Genomic DNA, 23,187 nt, shown 5'->3' with positions numbered 1-23,187 from the left:
TTGGGAATGGAATCAACCAAAGGAAGGGGAACGGGGCGGCTCAGCTGAAGCTTTCCGACGCTTGATTATTATTAGCAGAGCGGATCTGGATCAAGCGCACGTTGTTGGAAAAGGTGTCGTGCGTGCAGGCGTACGTCCACATCAAGATGCACCCGATCGATACCGAGGTGGAGCTGGCCGTGCTCGAGGACGACGAGCGCGTGTGCCAGCGGTTCGCTCAAGTGCCTCACCGTCTCGTCGCCCGGCTGCCTCGTCGACCAGGCCGGCGACGGCGAGTTCGGCCGCGGCGGCGGCAACAAGAGACGGTCGACTACGTCCCCAGCAAGACGGGCGGCCGCCACTACTACAAAGCTGTACCTGGGCCAGACCGGCGGCGACGACTCCTACCCCTGCATGGTGACCATCCGCTTCCGGGCTCTCTGCGTCGACAGCGACTGGGCCGCTTCCGAGGGCTTGTGCAGAACCTCCTCCTCCTCCTCCATCTCCTCTTCGTCGTCGGTTTTTTTCGTTGGGGAGACGCGTCTTCCGAGGCCGCCCGTCTTCGCCACCGCCGTCGCCGGCCTCTGGAGCTTCTGGGTAGCGGCTCCTATTGGCTTCATTTTTTCTCAGTTCATCAATTTTGTTATGTTTTATTTCTTTTTTTCTCTCTTTTGTTCCCTCGCTCGTTCTTCTCCTTCTTTTCATTCCTTTTGCATTCTTTTTTCCTTTCCTTCTCTTTGCAGGTCTCCCTTGTGAGTGGCTTTCCCGTTCTTTCTTGACTCCATCACTGGCTCTCTTACTACCAGTTGCTCCGAGCGATCTGGTGTTGTTGCTGGTTGGTTTGAATAGTTGGGCAAGTACGAGAAGGTAAAGGGAAAGCAAAAAATGGTTTGATGCGAGGGAATACTCGCACTTCGTATATGTAGAGTACCTCGGCAGCGCAGAGTAATCGAATGTGAATGTGGTAAGTGGGAAGAGGGATGTCTTTTACACTTGCACCGTAGCCTTTTTGTTCGGGTCCCTGCGATAAAGACGAGCAATGCGAGCATGCTTGCATTACTAACGTTATAGCAAAATGTATACAGCTGTGGGAGCACCCATCGAGCTTTCCTCAGGTGTTTCCAAAGGGGTAGAACTTGTGGCCTAAAGAGCACCTTGCTGCCACAGTATTGATTGAGTATTATGGATTAGTTACACTTACACTACGGTTGGCCACAAAAGTCCCAAGGCCGTCGGTACCAGAGAATTGGCTCACCGCCAAATTTGGCCGTCAGAATGAAGGCGCTAGTTATACTACGTACGCAATTTGAAGTATAGTGGGTCAAGTCACTAAAACCACTATAGCAGGAGCGCTGTAGATTTGTGTTAGCGACTTGCGTAAAAGCGGTGAGCCAGTTCTCCGGTAGCGTCGTCCGTATACTTTTGTGGCCAACCTCCGTAGGCGTGTGATAAATGTCGAGCTTATTATTTGTGGATTTCAACTATAACTCGCGGACAAACATACAGAGTACACAGTAGGTAGGTCCGTACATAACTATGGATTACAGTAGGCATAATGCGGAATGTTCCGTGCACGCGTCAAAAGCGGCGTCAAAAGCGTCATCCAGAGCCCGAGGGTTCTCGCGTTGCGGCAGGTGGGGCCCCTGGCAGGCCCCAGGCCGGGGGGGCACCCTGCTACGGAGTTAGTTGTTTAGTTAACTAACTATCTGGTACCGGAGTAGGTAAGGTCAGTTCATGTGCCGATCGCGTTGACCTCGGCAGAAGCCATGCACCGCCGAACCAGCAGCAGCCCGACGTCAAAGGCTATTTAGTTAGCCAATGCCATCTTCGACCTCTTCCACCTTTCCATCGGCATTCCTTCAGATTCGATGACGGGAGTTCATCCCAAAGCCCAACACCTCGAGAATAGCTGCAAATATACTTGAAATACGGATAGTTAGACGCATAGGCCCGACTTTTCGGTTCCAGGAACCCGCCGGAGCTCCCGTTTCCCGAACCAAACAAACCAAGCATCGTATCGTGCAGTTTCCGGGAACGGTTGCATCTCGCCGTGAATCCTCCCCCATCGAGAACAAGAATCCCCGTTCGTGAGCCACACGAGCACTCGCCCGCCAAATGGCCCGAACGCACACGGTGACCCTACCGGTCATCGCGCTGCCTCGAGGCAGCGTGCTGCTACCGGGCGTCGTGCAGCGCATCGCCGTCTCGTCGAACCGCCCGGATATCGCTTCGTTGCTGGCCGCCGTCTACACCCGCGCGGCTTCCAAGACGCCCAACGGTCGCATCGACACCGTCCCCATAGCTTGCGTCCCCCTGGCCTCCCCTCTCCTCGGCCCCGATGGACAGCTCCTGATCGAGGACGGCGAGGGCGCCGCCAGCACCGACCGCGCCCAGGTCGACCCGGCAAAGGCAACCAAGGCCGACCTCTACGGCTGGGGCGTCGCCGCCAAGATCACGGGCGTCGAGGGGCGCGGCACGGGCGAGTTCACATTGCTCGTGGAGGGAGTCGCGCGTGTCCGGGTGGACAAGATTTACCGAGACAAGCCTTACCCGGAGGGCAAGGTGGTCTACTACCAGGACGAGAGCGCCCGCCCCGACCCGGCGCTCGACGATCTCTTCCAGCATCTGAAGCTCCTCTCCAGGGAGCTGGTTGCCATCCTCAGGCTCTCGTCCATCCTCCCCCGGCCCGGCGGCACCCCCGGCCTGTCGCCCCTGCTGGCCCGTCGCCTCGACCTCTTCATCACGAGGCAGAGGCAGCCGGGCGCTCTCGCCGACTTCATGGCCAACATCGTCGAGAGCTCCTACGAGGAGAAGCTTCAGGTCCTGGCCCTGCTGGACGTCAGGGGCCGCGTAACCAAGGTGATCGAGTTGCTCGACCGCCAGATCGGCAACATCAAGAAGAGCATCAAGATCACCACCGTAACCACCACCACCCTGCCGTTCGATCCCGATCCGACCAGGAAGGACATCGACAAGATCATCCGCCCGAGCAGGCCCGGGCTGCCCATCAAGCTGGGCGTACCCGGCACCGGCGTGGTCCCGCCCTCCGGGGCCATCGGTCAGCCCGGCGGCGGCGGCGGGGACTCGGAGGAGGATCAGGAACCCAACGAGATAGACGAGCTGCAAAAGAAGCTCGACGCGGCGAAGCTGACTCCCGAAGCCGCCAAGGTGGCCGAGAGGGAGCTCAAGCGACTCAGGAAGATACACCCCGCCCAGGCCGAGTACGCCGTCACCCGGACCTACCTGGAGACGCTGGCCGAGATCCCCTGGACGACCACCACGGACGACCGCCTGGGCCCTCAGACCCTCGCCCGCGCGCGGAAGCAGCTGGACGACGACCACTACGGCCTCGAGAAGGTCAAGAAGCGCCTGCTGGAGTATCTCGCCGTCCTCAGGCTGAAGCAGTCCGTCAACGACGACGTCGATGCCCAGATCAAGAAGGCCGAGGAGGAGATGGGCGCGATCGAGGCGGCGAGCAGGGACGACAAGGCCGATGCCGGTTCCGGGCCGGACCCCGGCGTGGAGGACAAGATCAGGGCGAACAGCGCCAGGCTGGAGGTCCTGAGGAGCAAGCGCATGGTGGACAAGTCGCCCATCCTCCTGCTCGTCGGGCCCCCGGGAGTCGGCAAGACGAGCCTCGCCCGGTCCGTGGCCATGGCTCTGGGGAGGAAGTTCCACCGCATCTCGCTGGGCGGCGTGCGGGACGAGGCCGAGATCCGCGGTCACCGGCGCACCTACGTCGCCGCCATGCCCGGCCTCATCGTCCAGGGCCTCAAGAAGGTGGGCGTGGCGAACCCGGTCTTCCTGCTCGACGAGATCGACAAGGTGGGCGGCTCGAGCGTGCACGGAGACCCGTCGGCCGCGATGCTCGAGGTGCTCGACCCCGAGCAGAACCACGCGTTCACCGACCACTACGTCAACATCCCCATCGACCTGAGCAGGGTCATGTTCATCGCTACGGCGAACACCCTCGACACCATCCCGCCCCCGCTGCTCGACCGCATGGAGACCATCTACATCCCGGGCTACACCACCCTGGAGAAGCGGCACATCGCCATGCAACACCTCGTGCCCAAGCAGATCCGCATCAACGGGCTGAGCGAGGATCAGGTAGTCTTCACCGAAGAGGTGGTCTCCAAGATCATCGAGTCCTACACCCGCGAGGCCGGCGTCCGCAACCTCGAGCGCGAGATCTCCTCGGTCCTCCGCGGCAAGGCGGTCGAGTATGCCGACGCCAAGGACGCGGGCCATCCGGAGAGGTACAACCCCCGCCTCAGCGTCGAAGACCTCGAGCGCTTCCTGGGCATCGAGAAGTTCGAGGAAGAGATCGCCGAGAAGACCAGCCGGCCGGGCATCGTCACCGGCCTCGTGGCGTACAGCTCCGGCGGCAACGGCAGCATCCTCTTCATCGAGGTGGCCGACATGCCGGGCACCGGCACGGTGCAGCTGACCGGCAAGCTGGGCGACGTCCTCAAGGAGAGCGTCGAGGTGGCGCTGACCTGGGTCAAGGCTCACGCGTACGAGCTGGGCCTGACGCAGAGCCCGACCACCAACATCATGAAGGAGCGCAGCATCCACGTTCATTGCCCCTCCGGCTCCATCCCCAAGGACGGGCCCAGCAGCGGCATCGCCCAGGCCATCGCTCTGATCTCGTTGTTCTCTGGAAAGGCCGTGCCGCCTACCATGGCCATGACCGTAAGTTCTACCTTTTTTTTTTGTTGGCAAATTTCATTGTTCTTTTTATTATTTATAATAATTTGCTCTCACCCTCTATTTTCCTCGTCCCTTTTCTTTATGTCTTCTCGGAGAATATTAGGATGCGGGTTGCTCTACCATCCTGCCCTTCCCGAGCAAACATTCGATACTCTGGCCCCCCTTCCTTTCCCCCTTACGTCTCTTCCAAGCTCTCCTCCCCTACCCAACCAACCAACCAAAGCCCAATCTCCCCACGAGGCAGAACGCGGCCAGCTGACACAATAACTCTTTCCGCTTCGAAACATAACAGGGCGAAATTTCGCTGCGCGGACGCATTACGGCCGTCGGAGGAATCAAGGAGAAACTGATTGGCGCACTCCGTGCCGGTGTCAAGACGGTGCTACTGCCGGCCCAAAATCGCAAGGACGTCAAGGATTTGCCGCAGGAGGTCAAGGATGGACTAGAGATTATCTACGTCAGGTATGTTTCAACTATTCGCAACATTAGGGTGGACAGGATGGCTTTTTTTTTCTTCCCCCATGTGTCGGCCCTGTTCCCTTGGCTGGCTTTGGAGGAGCACAAAACACAGAACACAAGAAGCCAAACGGGTCCATGCGGCACCATCGCTGACCATTCCATCCACAGCCACATTTGGGAAGCTATCCGGCACGTCTGGCCCGACAGCCGCTGGCCTGGCGAGCACGACCATCATCCTGGTGTCGATAGCCGGCTCTGAAGAGAAACGGACGCATGTACGGACGAATGAACGGTCATGATGTAGAGACGAATGAACGAGAAAGTGCGCGATGATGAGCCAGAACCTCTCAGTCTCTTTTGTTCCGTTCTTCTTTCCCCCCTCCCAATCTCCTTCCTGTCCGTTTGATCGAGGGGTAGGGCGCGGGGAACGGCGACACCATGCACGCAACACGCGCGCGCACACAGTCATACGCAAGTACGCCCGAAGAGAGAGGAGAGGGGGAGGGGGGGAGGGGGCGGCAGGTGTGCCAGGTCCCAGGGGCCCGCTGGCCTCTGGTTTCACTGCAGCTCTCGGGCAGAAGGGAAGAGAGGATGAGGAAAAGGAGGCATTGGGGAGTGCACGAAGAGAAGGGGGGGGTGGGCACCGGGGTTGTGCCCGAATGTCTCAGAGGCAGGTTGTGCAACTGGGAAAAGGGCTTGCTTGCCCTTGGGGTTTTCTGCTTACCGTCTTCTTCTGGCCTTGTCGACCTTCTGCTTCCTGCTTCCTTTTGCGGGGGGGGCCTCGCCGTCGCCGCTTGGGCCGTGGTTTGTGCGAGAGAGAAAGTGTTGCCACAGTGGACAAGACAAGCTGCATGTCCTAGGGTCTGGCGGCGGCGGCGGCGGCGGTGGTAGTGTTGGTGGTAGTGCTGCGATGAGGCTGGGGTGGGGTCAAGAGATGTGTTGTGCAGAGTGAAGGCACGCGTGTCTCTTGTCTTTGAGCATGTTTCATGGCAAGTTTTTTTTTTTTTCTGTTTCTTGTTCAAGGGACGGTGCATAGCCAGGTTGTTACGTCGGTTCTTTCCGTTTTCCTGCTTTACTCTGTTTACCTCCCCCCCCTCCCTTTTTTTTTTTTTCCGTCTCGGGCATGTCTATAGCGAGCATCGTCGATTCATTCTGCAGCGTCTCCGTCTCTCCCTTCGCTCTCCCCATGTGATTCACTTTCACTTTCCAGCTGTTTCTGCGCCGACGCGCTCTGATGCGCGTCTGTCCAAGCGGCGTGGCCACCGTTGATTCCTCCGTTTTTATCTTACACCACAACCTGCGCGCTGAGCAATGGGATCCTTGGCTGCGAGGACAAAAGACCAACCAGACAAGATTGGCCGAGACGGAACGAACATCGCCACGCCCCGCCACGCCCACTCTCACCTCTCTTACTCTCCAGAGAGAGTGTGTATGTGTGTGTCTGTGTGTGTGTGTGTCTCGGATACTGTTTGTTGCAGACCCCGAATACAGCTTGCACCAGATCTTGTGCCCGGCCCTTGTGGTCCCCGCGGACAAGGGGAGACGGGAATCTGCAGCTCGCCTGCCTTCCGAGAGCCGAGGCTCGGCTGGGTGAGTGGAAATTCTGGCTTGCCGCGCCAAAATCAGAGGCTCTCTCGGGCCAGGACGCCGTCCTTTCCAGGGTGGCCGGCCGGGTCGGCTTGAGGAGAGTGGCATATGTGTTGGGTCGCGGAGTTGGGCGAGTCGAACCAGTCAAGGAATGACCTGGTTGGGTTGGGTCAGTCTTGTCAAATAGACGGCAGAGGAGGGAAATTTCCTTTTTCTTTTCTTTTCTTTTCTTTTTTTCTTTCCCGCCAATGTGTCGGGAAGGGAGAAGGCTCCCGTGTTCCCCTCCCCCCATTCATCAAAAGACTGGAGAGAGGGCGGTCGGTGTAGCGGTGCACAAACGAACACACACAAGCGCACACGCACGCACGCACGCACGCACATGTACAATAAAGGGCGAGCACGGTTTCCAGGACGAGAGCAGGGAGAAGGATATCCTCACCTGTAGTTATGTACTACGGCCTCTTTGATACGATCCGGAGAGGTACCGTTAGTTCAGCAGACCACCAACGTTTGTGGAGAAACAGTAGGGAAGGGGGGATAGAAGGGCCGCTCGCGCACGTGGTACCAGCCGTAGACGGGTTCCTGGCTGATTGTAACTAGCTCCCGTCTCAGGTCACCCTCTTCCTGAGTGGCTAACGTTGGTCGTGAGCTGTGGTGCTGCCGCTACGTGGCTGCACTAGCTAGCTGGTACTGTGCAGCGGCCGGGTAACCAGGTTTTTCTCATTCCTTCGCTGCCTTTGAACCACTCTTAGTCGGTCCCGTCACCCCAACCACTTAACCAGAGCGGACTGGTCTTTCTAAATGATGTCCGAGCAGAGAGACCGAGGAAAGCCCTCTGGTCCCCGCGGGGCGAGAGCCTGCTGGTTAAATTTACTAAGCTACTCTAGGCGTTCTTGCCGGTGTTTCGTGACGGCATGGTGCAGGGTGCAGAGTTGGAAAAGGGGTTTATGGCCACCGTCGTCTCCATCATTGCTGAGCTCTCTCTCTCTCTCTCTCTTTTTTTTTTTCTTTTATCTCGTAGAATTTCTTTGATCGTACACCTTCTAGGGGGATAGAATGCAAGTGTGGTGCAGCCGAGCAGATCCGCCCAGATGTAGCACGGGCAGACACCGTTACCTACTCTAGGTAGTGTAGGTAGTTCGGTAGGCAGGTGGGCTGCCGCCTTGGCCCGTCGTCGCCGCGAATTCCTTCGTCCTGGCTTGCTGCAAACCTTGGCGTCGTTAAATGGGAGGCACATAGGCACATACGCAGTACTCCACAGAAGGTCGACCTGATACTGCCCCCGGCTAGCGACGAGCAGGGTATCCGCTGAGCACAGCGGTCCGAAGTCCTGGAGCGCCGCCAGACCAATCCGGTAACCGCGGAGGGGATGGGCTGATCACCGTCGGTACTGTGCTTCCGGTTTCCGAGTGCTGCCCTGCTTTGCGCCGGCATCTTTGAATCTCGCAGGCCACGCCGCGTTGTGTCTCCGAACGACGCGCCTCTATGTACGCGATCGCGGCCCGGGTGGAGAGAAAAAGAGGGGGGGTTGCAGACGCAGCTGGGTATGGTTATCTCGGTCTCCTTTAATTTCGGGTTTGTCGGGGATGGGCGTGTGATGTATGTCCTGCGTAGTAAGCACCGTTGGAAGACACCGGTGCATGACGGACGTCGTCAAATGCCCTACACAGCAGTACGGTCCAGGCTCGAGAGGTGTGATCAGCCCAGGGAAGGGTACCGCGCCGGGAGCTGTGCAGATCATTGTTATGTCCGTATGTAGATGTAGTGTGTTTTGTGTGTGTGTGTGTGTGTGCGCGAATGCAATACCATACGCGAGGGCGCAATCCTCAGATCATGCAATCCCCCACATCAACCACATCACACCCGTGGCGTGGGATTATTAGTCTGGGACTGGAATTCTTGGATACGGCGTCCGCATGCGTCCCTGATCGTCCTGACACATGCTGTGTAGCGCCACCTAAGAAGATGCAGCCTGGGCGTGAGTGTAAGCGCCGACTCGGCGGCCCGAGGACGGACGAGCAACAACACGGGGCCGGGAACCATTGCGGGCTTATCAAGAACGTACGCATGTATGTATGTACTGTATGTATGTACATGTACATACATACATACGTACGCATGGCGACATGGGCGGGCCCGCTGGCCTGTTCGCCCGAACCAAGATCCAAGGAGGGCCAAGCGCTGCCGTCGCTACCAAGAAAACTTGCGACCTTGTCGTGACCCATGTGGCTTTTTCCATTTCCTTTCCCGCTCCCGCCCCCAGCAAGCGGATGTGCCATCAGCGTCTGTGCTCTGTCCCGTCCATCGCTTGTTGGGGCTGCCGGAACCGAGGGCTTGTTCCATAGTTAGTCTGGCAGCCATTGGACATGACCGGTGCGGATCTCGCATTCCGTACGGAAGTACGTCCGTAGAGATACGGAGCGTGTATGTACGGAACACCGTTCGTCTGTACATACCTTATGCACCTAAAGGCTTGGGTACTTTTGGTATCAAGGCACGTTCGTACTGCCTATGATTCCACCAAACCCCGTGCCCCACTACCTAGCAAGCAAATCAAGGGTATGGCAATTGCGTCGAAGATGGTGCGAATGCTCTTCATATGCGAATGGGTCTTATCCGAGCTCCCTGAGGCCCGCAGGTTGCGCAATACCACGGGAAAATCATGGCTGATCTGTAGTTGCACCAAACCACACAATAGCCTCGGACGCCAGAGCTGTTGGCGTGGCCGTCGCGTAGTGGAGTCCTCGAGTACGTGCATGTATTCGAGAAGAAGCTCGCTGGTCGTCGGCTGATTTTCTTTTTCGGCTACTTTCTCCTTAAGCCCGGCACGATTGAACTGCAAGTGCGGAGTACACTATGTATGTTGATGTACAGTATGTACCAGGTGTGTGTCACTCCACTCACGGGGTGTTCTCCAGGCCTTGACACGTATTAACGTTATGATTTGCGTCACAGCGTGGGACCGGCGGGTCGCGGTCAACCCCAAAAGAGGCAACGGGATGGGGCCTGCCAGGTGGTCGGCGGGGAGGCCGTCCTTGTAGTGTAGTGTAAATGAGGGAAAATTCCCCGGCCACGAGGCCGGGAGCATGGGAAATGACACCCGGCACGCCGAGGGTACCAGTGTACGTCCGTAGATGGGTGATAACCCCACTCGGCGTTTCGGCCCCGGTTTTTGCTGAGGAGAGCCTGGATCTTTGGCGAGCGGACCCTTCGACGGCGCAAGTTGGCGTTTATCATTACCATGTCCGGTTGCAGTGCACGACATGATGCTGCCGGCACCTTTGCGGAGCCACTCGTATCCCGCAACTTCCGTAACGTAGACGTTCGCTCCTTTTGCCTTGCTTGACCTGAATGTTGCAGAAAAGTGGTGTTCGCGCCGATGGAGCCCGGGTTTATTACGCCGCAGGTGCTGCAGCCTTCTGCATGCCGCAGTGTATGTACTTCTCACTGCGGACAGAGGTCGAGGTGGTAGTGGGGGTGCATCGAGAGCAAGGTACCAATTCCAGTGATTCGACGGAGCTGTCGTCGTCGTGAGCTCAGTTTAGGTTGAGGGAGCCCGACGCTTAATGACTGGGTTCCGTCCACTGACAAAGTCAATACCAAGACTACACACTAAGTTTCATGAGGAGGAGGGGTTCTTGGTGACCCATCATCATCATCTCTGCCTGGAGCCTTACCTTTCAAACCTTGGGCCTGGGCCCTCGGGGAGTGTGCGAGTGTGCTGATTGGCAGTCTGAAATTTGAATCGCGCTCCTTCTATGTACACTAGTGCACACTACTATGGTGCCAATGTGTTGTACATACGAGCAAAAGAGAGAAAGTCGGCTTGAGAGGATTAAGGCACGGAGTGCTCTGTACGGAGCACAGGACATACCCTTCGTTCCTGCCCCGTGCAGCCATTGGCAAGGTGGACCCACCAAACTTCGTCAGGTAAGGTACCTTTACATGTAAGGTATCTTTCCTACCGGGCACCGTTCCTCCTCAACAGAGTGTGCTCAGTAGTAAGTAGAGGTCGGCCGAGAAAGGTAGTGGCCAGAGTACCGGGAAGGCCCGATGACAGCACGGAAGAGTCCGAACGGTGTCGAAGCCCGCCCACGCGCTTGGTTGATTGACACACGCTGCAGTATGATCAACCGGAAAGGCTCGACCGCAACGATTACGCCGAGACGTTTTTGATTGCTGCGGTGCTGCAATCAGCGACTCGCTTGGGTTCAAAATTGTCCTCCCTGAGCCAGGTTCAGTCGGCATCCCACTAATCTCCGTGCGTACGTACTACGCGACATAACTGGGCACGGTGCCAAGTGCGGGCACTGAGTGCCGACTCGTGGACGAGCGTGCTCGCCGCCAACTCGGCCGTTACGCACGCCCTGGTTCGGCAACGAACGTGCCAGCAAGTACGGATTATATCTCCGAGATTGGGAAACTGTCTCCGTCCGTATGCACTATATCTGCCACGGCTAGCTGCGAGCGGATCAATCCGCCGTCACACACGGCCGGGTCCTCATGGAAGCTCCCAAGTTGCGCGTGTCGAGGCCCTGCGCCGGCCCATGGAGCCAAGGCCGAGAGGTGCTACCGATAACCCACTGAAGCGTGGGGCCTGGGGTTACCCCTGGAGCTTGTATTTTGTACTGGCCCAATCAAGGGCTAGTGGCTGATCCTTTTTTTTTCCGCCCGGGTACCTACCTGCCAAGCACTCCACCACTTGTTTCGGCTGACCTGGGGCGGGGGGAGGCGGGGAGAAATGGAACCTGATCAATCTCCTCCGACTCTGGAATCCGTAATCCATACTCGTAAGGTACTTACACCATCCATCACAAGCTAATTTGTTTGGGGGGGCGGGGGCTCCGCCGCAGCCCCATGTTAAGTTCTTTGCACGATGTAACTGTTCCTGGCAAATTCCACGCCGGAAAAGAGTGGTTATCACCAGACCCAAGCAGAAACCCGGCAAACGAGGGAGATTCGGTTATTCGGAGGTTAGTACGGTCGCTATGAGACTTTCGAGTAACCAATGTAGCCGTCCAAGCTCTCTGACGATGGTGCCGATGAGACCTGTCAGAACTGTCACGCCCGCCACACCGGCCACACGTGCTGGCCCGGTGCGGGATCATAGTCCAGAGACATTCTCCGCCAAAGTCGATCCATGGCAAGGCGCCAACAGACCCGTAATTTGTGCGCATGCTGGGACGATCTTCCGCCCCTCTCCTCGAAGAAAAAAGAAATGAGCGGGAGCACGCAAGGACCAGACATGGGATGAACTGGACCCCCGCCGCACTTATGCGTGTGATGGCACGACCTCCCTGCTGCGGCGGCGTGTAACAACCATTACGGAGACACCCCGGGATGCTTTCGACCAGACTGAACATTCCATTTCTACTTAGCGAGCACATTAGCTCTCTGGCGTAAACCCACCGCAACACAGTAATTGATATACAGTACGGAGTACGTTCGTACATTCCGGGTCGTCAGCGAGGAAAAAAAAAATTCCTAGCAGTCCAAGTGCGAGAGACGAAGCTACGCACGCGGTCGAATGATCTACCACACTTTACTGCGCTATACATGTCGGGTAAGTTTGTACAGGTCAGGTATACATAGCTGAGCTATGATGCTCTTAAGAGGTCGGAGAGTATAGTGCAAGCGCTTCGTTGCCAGAACGGGTACGTAAAACAATCATCGGAACAAATATACTGCTTACACTAGTTACTCCACATCTTGCCTAGGCTTGTCTTCGGGAAAATTCTCGAGGCGCAGATACCAGTTAGACCTGCCGAATAACTGGCTATCGGATCCCTTGTTTAACCTGCCAAGGTAAGGTAGGGTACTGGACCCTATTTATCATGTGCAGTGGCGCATGACAGCCATGTAAACGGACCATCGCGGCCGCGCACGAAATTCTGGGGACTGGGTCGGGTTTCGTAGCTGGGATGATTGAGTGGTCGGCCGGAGCCCGATCAGGCAAAAGCTGTTCGGGAAGACAGCCAAGTGCCGTCACGGTCGGCGGCGACCAGAACGGTTGCCAATGGAACTTTATACGGGAATACTTGTTGTGTGTATGTGTATATATGTGTATATGGGTGTGTGTATGTAGGTATCTGTGTCAAGTAGTCCGAGACGTTAGTTCGCACACTCAATCTAGGTACAGTACACACTTTAGATGGTCCCGTGCATTTAAGCTCTATAATAGAGGCTATTAACAGCTAGGATTTGACTCGCGTCAGCCTTGTGCAACGCATTTACCTATAGGGCTGCGCAACCGCTCGGTGGCGACCAGGATCGGGCCAAATGCCTCAGTAAAAAGCCGACCTCGTCATTCTGCCGGGTTTATATGCTTTCTAACTCTAACCTGAGCGCCGCACTTGCACTGATTGTATTTGCAAAGGAAAAAGAAAGCTTGGAAAAGGGAGGGAACGGAGCCACTTCTACCGAGTGCGTTGCTCTTTCCGAGCCTGACGCAATGCCGCCTATACCGCAACGGTCCTGCAGAGCGAGAACAACGCAGGGAAAAGTGTCTCGTTTGGCATCACGATGCGACGGAGTACGGATGCAATCCGTGCTGCTGAAGACGAAATGGAGACCGGCGCCTACGCCTGCCCACGTTTGCATGGGCGATCACGTAGCCGTCACGGGAATCTTCCGGTTTGCCGCCACTTTTCTGTCTCGGAGGTTGGGAGACCTCCCGCGGCAGTTCCCACTGCAATTCCTGGTTGTGTCTCGACGGATGATGTGGGCGGCGCCACAATGCTCGAAGAGAAAGAAGAACGTGCTTGAATAGCAGCAAAACTACCAATCTACATATGTGCATGCCTACGATGCTCGCATAATCCGTACACCACTAGCTGTTAGCGTTTGCGCGCGATATGTCTATGAGGAGTTCACAGTCCGCCTTTGTATCGCGGTCCCAGCTCGAGTCCAGGCGGGTCTGGGGCTGTCGAACCCCTGGTTTGTGCGCCCATGAGGTTGTCCTGGAGTCGAAATTGGTGGAGTCTTGGCGTAGAGCTTGCTGAACCGACACAACGGAAAACGTTGATCTGCAGCCTGCATCTGCTATTGCGGCGAATGAGAAGCGGGAGCCCATCTGGCTGAGACTTCGATAAACCAATCATGGCTCCCCTTTGAGTTTTGGGTGTGAAAGGGCCACAATCATCAAAGTGGTGCACTGGTAACAAGTTCTTAATACACAAGTACACCAACCAACCCTTCAACATGGTGTATCTGCATTAGGCAGTATGCAGGGCAGCTGGGTACCTGAACCCAGATACCTCCGCTAAGATAGCTAGGTTAGGTGTGGACTTCCGTGGCAAACATTTGTCCTGCGTAAGATACGGAGAACTTGAAGCGTTCCATCTGTAGGTACCTAGGTACCTACCTACCTACCTTATTAGGAGGTAAGGTGTATACATACACAATGCATCTCCCAGCCGAGAGCGCGGTTAACTTTAAGCTCAGACGGGAGACATGGTGGCGAAGAAGAAGAAATGAATCAACAGAGATGCTGGTCATGGTGAGCGATACGGATTAATTCCTTCAAGATTCGTGTTCTTGTTCCAGGTTGGGACGGGCAAGATGTGTGTTTCTTAGATGCGTCACCGCGAGAGCCGGAAAACCATGGCATTTTGCCTGATCTGGACCGACTTCTTCGCAAGCACCGTGCACGCAACAATTTCCTGAACTGTGTGGGCCCTTTCACGCTGCGGCAGTCCCTTCCTGTCAAGGATGCTCTTGCTAGTTACTAGCTTACCGAATAAAGTTTAGCTCGGCAGTCCTTGCCATTACGGGATGTTGGCTAAGCAAACCTCAACAGCAACACCCAAAGCCCGCGCTTGCACAGAGTGTGCTATTTTTGCGGAATAAGGTCAATCCTTCCCAGATCAACAGAAACGGAGCCGGCGCCTTTTTTTTTCTTTGGCGGAGAGCGGGGGGACTTTATCGAATCCCTTTTCTGACCCTGGCATGGCTGACTAGGGACTCATTCATTTGACGACAATTGAGCTCGAAGCACGGGAAGCCCCGGTGCACGCAAAAAGGGCTCTTTTGGCGCCGCCTCAGTTCCATGCAGTCCTATTCCCATCGCACTGACCTGCTTCTGAACTTTCCGCTCCTTTCCCCCGCCCCATCACTGATGAGACACTCTGCGCCGCCTCACGAGGTCTTTGCGAGAAAGCCTCCAATGGTTGTCATGGCACTACTGGTTGAGTTGCAGTGACGACTTGAAACCTCGTGCCCGCTTCCAGGTTCGGAATGTCTCGACTACACACCCTCTCTCCCCCTTGGCTGATTTCTGCACAACATCAGCGGCTGTCCTTGGCTCCAACACTCGTCCAGCCAGCCCCGCTCCCAAGATTGTGGTCGAGTCCCGGCCCGTTGGCAGTGGGTCGCCCGTGACAGCGCGTCAGTCCTGGTAGCCGGAGCTTACTAAATGCTGGGTCCTGGCCCTGGCTGATACGCGCCAATTGAGACGGGACACGGACATATCAACGGACGTGCGAGGCGCCCTTCCTTGCGCATCAGCGAAATTGCGGCTTTAACTAACATCGAGGCGGACCTGCTTAGTGTGTATGCAGTGTATGTACATACATACATACGCAGTACAAACATGGCACGGTACATACACTAAACCCTTTCGATGGGGCGCACGAAACGGTATCGGGTCGTCGCCCAGCATCCAATGGACTACCAGCTTCCCACGCCTGTCTGCATGCTGCCACCCCAACGCTCGCTGGAGTTCCACTACCTGCAACGGCACTGGCGCACTCACACTCGCCGTATTAACCGCAGATACAGGGAGGCGCCCAGGTCAATAACGCCCCCCATTCCCTCTTTCGCTACACGAACTTCAAGGTTGACGACCTTCCGGGGACATGATAGGCCCAGATGTGGTCTGCAGTACGTTGTCCAAATGAAAAGTGCGTTCCTACCTCAACCAGGTCAGTTAGGTACGAACTTTCGTAAGGTTGCACATAGGTAGGTTCACTACATGTATGTACGGAAAACATACGTGCAAAGATCTACCATAGAGCTGCACACTCGATACGGTACGGAAGGTATGTACGGGTTACATACTCAGTACATACGCCACACAACACTACATACATAGTGGATGTACACTGCGCAGGCTGGGACCGGGCAGGGGGTTTGCCCATGACCAGGGCCCTTGCTGGCATTGCTCAACAGCAGCAGCACTCATCGATTTTCGGGCCCCATCCCATGGATGGCCACACCTACTAGGGTGCCCTGACTTTGTGTGTACGACTATCCTTGCTCCATCTGGGCCCCATCTCAATTGCGCCGTTGACTTTGAACTCGCACAAAAACCACCGAGTGCCGCCCGTCGCCGATTCTTACGCAGTACTTCTCGAGTCTCGACCAAGATACCTTTCCCGCCTGCCGCCGCCGCTTTCTGAGCAGAACTCGCCATTTACAGGCGCAAGCTAGGAAGGACGACACCTATCCACCCAGAAGCTAACTAACCCAGCCGTCTGGTTGCCCTCATCCAGCTGCTCTCGGCTCACAACCGCGCCCCATGTCACGGGAGGCACTGGTGACGGGACCGGCCTGCAGCTCCCCGACAACTTCTCCATCGTGCGGACGCCGCTGGATGTCGTGTCACTGGCCGGATCTACAGGCTCACTAGGAGGGGGTTCACATCGCAGCATCTTGTCCAACCCAAGGCGCCCAGAAGCCGTGGCCCAGCCCCCTCCGTCCGCCCCCAAGCGCCGTCACATTCGGTCAGGTCGAGCTTCCGACTTACCTCCTTAGAAAGGAGCTGGCTTCAACACAGGGGCATTCCGGCCGCTGCAACTATACTTCGGCAGGAGTGGCAAGCGCTTACAGCGCAGAGCGCCGACTGCACCGAGCTTCTGATCAAGGGGGAAACTCCAAGCCACTCATGTAGACGTCCTCGTTCAGCCAACGGCTTCACCTGCGGACGAAGCTTTGCCTGTCCTCCCACGTACCAGGAGAAAGAAGATTACCGGTCGCTCGTCATCAACCATCACCACTGCCTTGCCCGTCGCGTCGGGTGATGTCGGTCGCTGTCTCCGCTCCCGGGCACGGTTCGGAAGTTTGTCTCCCCTGGTGGGGACCTTGTCAAGACCGGCGGCCTGCGGAGTGCAGCCCCGCCCGCGCCGCCCGGAAGACGTTCGGAACACCCGGGCCCATCACCGGCCCTAGCGGCATATCTTCCATGCGGCCATTCGGCCACCGAGGCGACGATTGTTGGACGTCTTTTGCCCATCGCCGAGGAATAGCGAACACTCCACGTCTCGGCCTCGATCTCGCACAGACCAAAGCCGGCCCCGGAGCTGCTGCTGATTCACCACACAGCTATCCCTCTCCGCCCATGTCGGGGTCTCCGCCGCTACCCCCGCAGAACAGCCGCGAGGTTGCCGAACAGGGCCAGGGGACGTATCGGGCCACTATACATAATGTGTATCCGACCGCTTCGACTGCAGGAAACGAGGAGAGGGCGCAGGTAGCAGGCGCCGATGGCTCCCGTGTATTCCTCTCAAATCCGCCGGATCGAGCATCGTACGCTCTCCCCCCTATCGAGGTGCCAGGGGCAGGGTCATTGCTCTACTCGCATCCGCCCAGCCAGGGCGGCGCCGCCCAGCCGCCAGTCTACTTGCCTGCCCCCGGAACCGGAACGACGTCGAATCATCCCGGATCCCTCCCCTCTCCGCAAACGTACGCTCCAGCGGCACAGCGTCCCATCACAGACTTCCCTCCTAACACGCAGTCAAGGTCACAGAGAAAGACGAAAGGGCATGTGGCCTCAGCGTGCGTGCCTTGCAAAAAGGCGCACCTCCGGTTCGTTCTCCCCAAGTGTCTGACCCATCACCAAATTCGGACCATTCGAAGCGCTGACGGTTAGTAGATGTGACGGTATGTGACCTTAGTCGTACTTGACCGATATTAACCACAAACCAAAAATTATGAACAACCGGGCTAGGGTGGCGGCATTGGCAGAGCGATTCCGGGACCGTTTAGGCGCGGGATCCAACACCGCCAAGCACCAGCGTGCAACGCCATTTCTGAATCCCCGGTCGACTCCCCACCTGGTGCAGCCGCTCGAGCCGGGCGGCTCACTGATGTGCCTCGTCGCATTGACTATGGTATGGGGTCAAGGTCACCAGGCTGCAGGAACGGGAGGGGGACGGTTCTCAAGCGGGTTCCGCCTCTCTTCAGTGCTCGGGGCCCAACGGGGCGTGGGCGATTGGCCCCGGTGCCAATGCTCTTTTTTTATTTTTATTTATTTATTTGTTTATTTTTACACCCCTCTTCGATGCCATTGATCACAGGCCAGAACGGTCCGCTGCTGCAGGGCGGATGTTTGATCCTGCGGCTAGCCGGCCCGTTGTCCTTCAAATATCGCGGGACTTGTTGCAGATCGACGGCTCTTGCAGCCTTCTCGGCTGCTTGGTATTTTAGCCATTATGGTGCATCACCAAGCGGCCAAGGGTCGCAAAACCTCCCTGTTCATTGCACTCATCGGCGGATGACACCGGGGGTTGCTGTCTCAGAGTCAACTCATCTCTCCTCCGCCCGTCGTTCCCTGTCAGCGGTCTCTTTTGCCTGGCTCCCAGGCAAGCCATTCTCATGGTTGATTTGCTGACGAGTCAATAGCACAGCGTCCATGCTCGAGATGCGTCAGCACCAACAAGGAGGCGGCATGCGTCGATGTGCAACACAAGAAGCGCGGGCGGCCCCGTCTACGGGATGACGGCCAAGCGAGATATGAGGGTTCAAGATTCGGAAGTGCCGCGGACGCCATGAGGAGGCCGCTAGTGTACGACCCGGGGCCACGGCTGGGTATGGTTCACGATGACCCTGTTCGCCGAAGTCAATCGTACCGTGTGCTGAAATCCCAGCCAGCCGAACCAATTGCACCGAGGTTCCTGGAGCGCGGGTTGGCATCCGATGCGAACGTGTACCCTGCTCCGCTGTCGATCGCCCCAGCCAGAGCACCCGAAGAGCCGGTTGCGTACCTGACAATCGGCCTCGAATTCTCAAGGGTATCCCCATCCTTCCTGAGTGCGATCGGCCGGTCTTCAGTCACGGGAGTCGACTTCGCGAATGTGCTGGTAGCCGAAGACCGTCCGAGAGCTTCCAGACTCCGGCAGCAGGCGCAGGAAGAGCAAACCAGGAAGGATCCAGCTTACTTGCCGCCGATATTCAACGAGCGGAGCGAGGCGGTGATGCAGAGCCTTAGCTTTACCCCGGAACAAGTGTCGAGATACCCGCTCCACTGGCTGGATACTTTTACTTTCCTCGGCGACGACGGGCATGCGCGACCGATCTCGGTACGGGCAGGGCTAGCCAGTCGGGACTCGATATATTTCGTCGTTCTGTTACTGAACCGAACGAGCCAGCCATCGTACCCGACGCCCTCACCCAGCAGCCTCAGAGACCTGGGCGGCTCCTTTGATCCCGGCCTGCAACCGTACTCCCAGTCCACACCGCCCTCGGCGACGTTCGACTCGCGTCAGTCGAGGCTGAGCGATGCTGGGCACCACGATCCCAGGCAGACCGCACAGCCGACTGGCGGGTCGTCGCTGCACATGTTGCCAGTCCGAAGCCCAAGCCTCCTCTCATCACCATATGGCCTCTCACCGGGGCGGGCCGACTACCCAATCACCCCTAGAGCATACCAGGTCCCGAGAACCGAGGCGCACCCATCCGGTCGCCCATCTCAACTCGCAGATTATCAGCTGCCTCTTCCCAGGATAAGGAGCCCACCTTTAGGCACCTCACAACAACGCGATGTGCCTCAGACTCAGCAATCGCTGCCGCCGCCACCAGCACCACCAGCACCACCACCACCTCATCCTCCTCCGCCTCCGGCTGCTGCTGCTGCTGCTGCTGCTCTACCGCCGTACCAAGCCCGAGAGGAACGGTCCCGAATAGAAATCGGAGGTCTGATTGAACAGCCGGAAACGAGGGAGAGTCCACAGCGGTAGCTGTTAGAGTGGACACAGCTCAGTCGGTCCTAAACTAAAAAGAGACCAGGGCTTTTTATCGTGGCCATACAGGGAGAAAGGAAAAGTCCAGGAAAAGTAAGAGAGCATCATGATTGATTGGACCTTATTGTCTCTTCTCCTTTTGTTGCTTCGCCTCTCTCCTCTTTTTTTTTTTTTTTTTTGGTTGTTCGTTCTTTCTCTTCTCCCGTCTCCTTTATTTTCCTGGGGGGAGCTTTCCATGTTTTGGGATCGCATCTTGGGGGATGATACCACTATACACATTTGCACATATTTCTTCCTGTTTTGTGCATTCGGCGAGCAACCTGAGGTGTTGGAGGAGGTCCATTGGTGACGTTCCGGTAAGCCCGGGAGGGGGGGGGGGAGATATGGGAGTCGAGGGAGCATTTCTCTCTTCTGGCGTTTTGTCGGGCTGGGGGGTCGTTTCAATTTTGACGAGTTCATATCACCCCTTTCCACCTCTTCTCACCCCATTTTTTTTCTTCTCTTCAATGCGGCTCGTTGGGCCTTGGCCTTTCTTTTCGCCTATCGCACTCTCCCGGTTCTCCCTTCCCTCTTCAAGCCCTCTTCCCTCGACTTATTGTTGGAGGCTCCCTTTTCTTTAGGGGACGGCCTAGCACATGGTCTGTTCACCGCTTAGTAGTGTTGTCGCCATCGTGCTTCCTTGGTACCTGGCGGCGAGCGTGGGTTGGGAATCGGGTAGCGTCGGAAAGGGGCCAGGGTTGAGGTCGAAGCAAATTGCTAGCGACAATGCCTGAACTGCTTCGACCTCTATTTTTTTTTTTTTTTTTTTTTTTTTTTTTTTTTTTTTTTTTTTTTTTTTTTTTTTCGTTCGCTCGTCACCGTCCGAGTGCTTTATCCCTTTGCTTGACAGAGGAGAGCTTGAGGGCATTCATTGCTTGCCGGCTGCGGCTGTTGATAGGAAGTGATGGTTTCGTTCCGCATGCGGTCGGCGGATGTGGCCTGCATCAAAGCTCGAGGCGGTCTGGGGGGTTCGGGTCTCCAGTGGAGAGATCCGAGATTATTTTCTTGTTTTTTTTTCTCTTCATCTGGGCGCAGGTTCTGTTTATGACCATGACGCTGGTCGATGTGGAATTTCAGACAAAAAAAGATGAATTTGGCATGAACTACAAGTACGCATTGTCAGGAAGGAGGAATCGAAATTAGAGGGAGGGGAAGCGGGATGATACCCCTGGACAGGTGGACGTTGAGTTAAGGTTTTCTCGGAGTTATTGACCAACCGGAACCGCAGTGGCGGCTGCCATGGCCGGGGCTCCGGACCAAGGAGGTATTTTTAGCCCCTCCAAGGAGGAAGGAGTTTGATCGATTTTCATTTTGCGTCAAGGTATGGTGAAAGGCGTTATCATATATCAAACAATTTATAGCGTGACCATAGCAGGCATGTCAACCACACCCCCTGACATCTGAATATGGCTGGCAGATGAGTCGACCGGTAAGCAAGAGAGTGACGGGGGAACTGAGCACGCTGCTCGAAATTCCCTTTCCCTCCTTGGAATAGTTAAACAATGGAGGTTGCATAGGGTGCCCAGCTTACTCGTCTGACCCAGACTCTCTCCCTCCCCCCGTCTCTCTCTTGTTCTCGCTCTCGCTCTCGCTCTTTTCTGCCTCTCCCTTCTCTTGTTTTTCTCTCGTGTTCTTCTACCCGCGACTCGGGCGCACGATATTGCGCATTTCATTTCTCTGTTGCACTCGCTCTTCGCATTGTATACCCAACCGGCCCCCTGCCCATCACTGTTTACCCACTGTTTGCGGTACTTCTAGCTGGTTTGCTCTCCTGTCCCTGTCGGCCGAAACGGGGTTGTGCGTAGTGTAACATCGGGCTGGGTTGAGTTACGCCGGATTCATTTATGCAAACTTTTCTCTACCCCCGAACGTCCCATACCATGCATACGGTGTTCTGTATAGTACGGGGACACAAGCCGCAGTGCATGCACCGGCTCCTTCTCCGATGGCTGCCGTTTGGGAAAATAAAGAGGAAGAAAAGCGAGCTGGATAAGGGGAAAGAGATGAGAGAACGCACAGGAAGGGGTTTCTGGTGAACCCATCGAGGTCGCGTGCAGGAGGTGTGTTGCTAAACCGAAGGGGTTCTAAATTATATGCATCCGTACACTAACAAATGTGCGATCGGTTCATACGTACAGTACATACCGGTGGGAAATTGCCAGATTGAATGCCACTTTTTACGTTGTGATGGGGAAGACCAAGGTTTTTAATTTAGCGTACCCGCGGATTCGATGCTCTCCACCTGAGATCGACAGGAAAACCGTTGAACGTCTCCACTGTCCTTCCAGTCGGGGCAATTTTCCTTTCGGGATGGGCGGGACCTCCCGTGCTTTGGCTGCTCGACTTGGCCTCCTGGACGACCACCACTCAGAAGGAGGGGGGGGGGGAGTGCATGACTGAAATGACCTCTTACAGCAGCGCGTACCTTTGGCGGCCTTTTGTAGGCACGTCGTTCCGATCTCTAGTTATAGGTTAACATTCATCGATTGTTTGTGAGCAATTGATTCAGGAAGCGGGAAAACCCAGACTACAGTGAAATTGACACTTCAAGCACCCGCCACAGCCCATGCGATATGAGTGAAAATGAAGGAGGTGAAGGAAGGAAGGAAAAACGGGAAAAAAAAAGAAAAGAAAAGAAAAGAAAGGAAAGGAAAAGAAATAGGCTAACAATGCATCGATCAAGCGTCACCGGATGAGGATCCCTAGAGGGCATACGGTCTTACCCCCGGCCGCGGGCAGGGAGGAACGAGAATGAAAAAGAGTACGGATCGAGTGTGTCGTCGTCAAGTTTGGCCATGGTCAAACGAGCGTTCCATGTTGCCGTCACTCGGGCTCGGCGGTTCCGACTCCTCGGGTATCCTGTTGCGGGATATGGCTGTGCCGTTGCCTAGGCGCGGGAGGCGTTGTCTGCCAGGCCGGATGGGAAGGATGGCAGCGGCCCCGTTGGCTGGCGCCGGGTGCGCAATGGTGGTCGATGTCGAGAAGGCCGAGGACCCCGCCGACAGCGCCGGGGCCGGGGCCGGGGCCGGGGCCGGCGGAACGGCGGACGGATGCAGCGCGGACATGCGCTCCAGCTCCTCGCCGAGCCTGTCCCGCTTGGCCAAGGGCTCGTCCGCCGTCTCGTCGTCGTGCGGCCGCTTGACGCCATGCAGAGCAGCGCTGGCGGCAGCGCTGGCCGGCTCGCTGCTTACGACGACGAGGCCCCTCAGTACGTCCTCGGGGGGTGTTGGGTCGCCTGGGGACGGCTGTGACGACGATTGCGAAGAAACGAATGACGACGCGGAGTTGGACGTTGCTTGGCGCGTCAACGACCTTTCGGGGCCTCGCGACGGTGAGGGGCGGACTGATGACGATCGGGAGCGGCCCCCTATGCTGCTTCGTCCCCTGGTTAACGTCAGAGAAGCAGCGCCGGTTTTTTTTTTTTTTTTTTTTTTTTTTTTTTTTTTTTTTTTTT

General features: G+C 56.6%; 5 protein-coding genes across 5 annotated transcripts in view; 3 read left to right on the top strand and 2 right to left on the bottom strand.

The window, feature by feature from the left end:
- Positions 1-71: 71 nt before the first annotated feature.
- Positions 72-599, bottom strand: P884DRAFT_271300 (uncharacterized protein; the record flags this gene model as incomplete). The annotated part of the gene is made up of 2 exons (XM_069442424.1): positions 72-357; positions 388-599. The coding sequence occupies 2 exons, from the start codon at positions 597-599 to the stop codon at positions 72-74; spliced, it is 498 nt and encodes a 165-aa protein (XP_069295819.1).
- Positions 600-1,811: 1,212 nt separating this feature from the next.
- Positions 1,812-5,660, top strand: P884DRAFT_261996 (Lon protease C-terminal proteolytic domain-containing protein). The gene is made up of 3 exons (XM_069441622.1): positions 1,812-4,674; positions 4,985-5,154; positions 5,320-5,660. The coding sequence occupies exons 1-3, from the start codon at positions 2,095-2,097 to the stop codon at positions 5,408-5,410; spliced, it is 2,841 nt and encodes a 946-aa protein (XP_069295818.1). The 5' UTR covers positions 1,812-2,094; the 3' UTR covers positions 5,411-5,660.
- Positions 5,661-16,572: 10,912 nt separating this feature from the next.
- P884DRAFT_45449 (uncharacterized protein) lies at positions 16,573-17,692 on the top strand. The gene is made up of 2 exons (XM_069445906.1): positions 16,573-17,541; positions 17,609-17,692. Exons 1-2 carry the CDS (start codon positions 16,757-16,759, stop codon positions 17,622-17,624), a joined length of 801 nt encoding a protein of 266 aa, XP_069295817.1. The 5' UTR covers positions 16,573-16,756; the 3' UTR covers positions 17,625-17,692.
- A 324-nt stretch (positions 17,693-18,016) lies between these two features.
- Positions 18,017-19,691, top strand: P884DRAFT_286392 (uncharacterized protein; the record flags this gene model as incomplete). The annotated part of the gene is made up of 2 exons (XM_069443831.1): positions 18,017-18,170; positions 18,358-19,691. 2 exons carry the CDS (start codon positions 18,017-18,019, stop codon positions 19,689-19,691), a joined length of 1,488 nt encoding a protein of 495 aa, XP_069295816.1.
- A 2,445-nt stretch (positions 19,692-22,136) lies between these two features.
- The window catches only part of P884DRAFT_45421 (uncharacterized protein), a 1,407-nt gene continuing 356 nt past the window's right edge, over positions 22,137-23,187 (bottom strand). Inside the window, exon 2 of the mRNA XM_069445905.1 lies at positions 22,137-23,117. Within this exon, the coding sequence (XP_069295815.1) occupies positions 22,517-23,117 (601 nt within the window). The 3' untranslated portion in view covers positions 22,137-22,516. The remainder of the gene's footprint in view (positions 23,118-23,187) is intronic.

The sequence above is a fragment of the Thermothelomyces heterothallicus genome, assembly GCF_042370625.1.
Source record: "Thermothelomyces heterothallicus CBS 202.75 unplaced genomic scaffold P884_scaffold_19, whole genome shotgun sequence".
NCBI lineage: Eukaryota > Fungi > Ascomycota > Sordariomycetes > Sordariales > Chaetomiaceae > Thermothelomyces > Thermothelomyces heterothallicus.
This window is presented reverse-complemented; position numbering and strand designations above follow the sequence as displayed.

Bases quoted from the DNA above. Each gene is read 5' to 3' on its own strand.
- P884DRAFT_261996 (XM_069441622.1), top strand. From the start codon at position 2,095: ATGGCCCGAACGCACACGGTGACCCTACCGGTCATCGCGCTGCCTCGA. The intron at 4,675-4,984 runs GTAAGTTCTACC...GAAACATAACAG, and splicing joins CGCCTACCATGGCCATGACC to GGCGAAATTTCGCTGCGCGG. The intron at 5,155-5,319 runs GTATGTTTCAAC...TTCCATCCACAG, and splicing joins CTAGAGATTATCTACGTCAG to CCACATTTGGGAAGCTATCC.
- P884DRAFT_45449 (XM_069445906.1), top strand. From the start codon at position 16,757: ATGTCGGTCGCTGTCTCCGCTCCCGGGCACGGTTCGGAAGTTTGTCTC.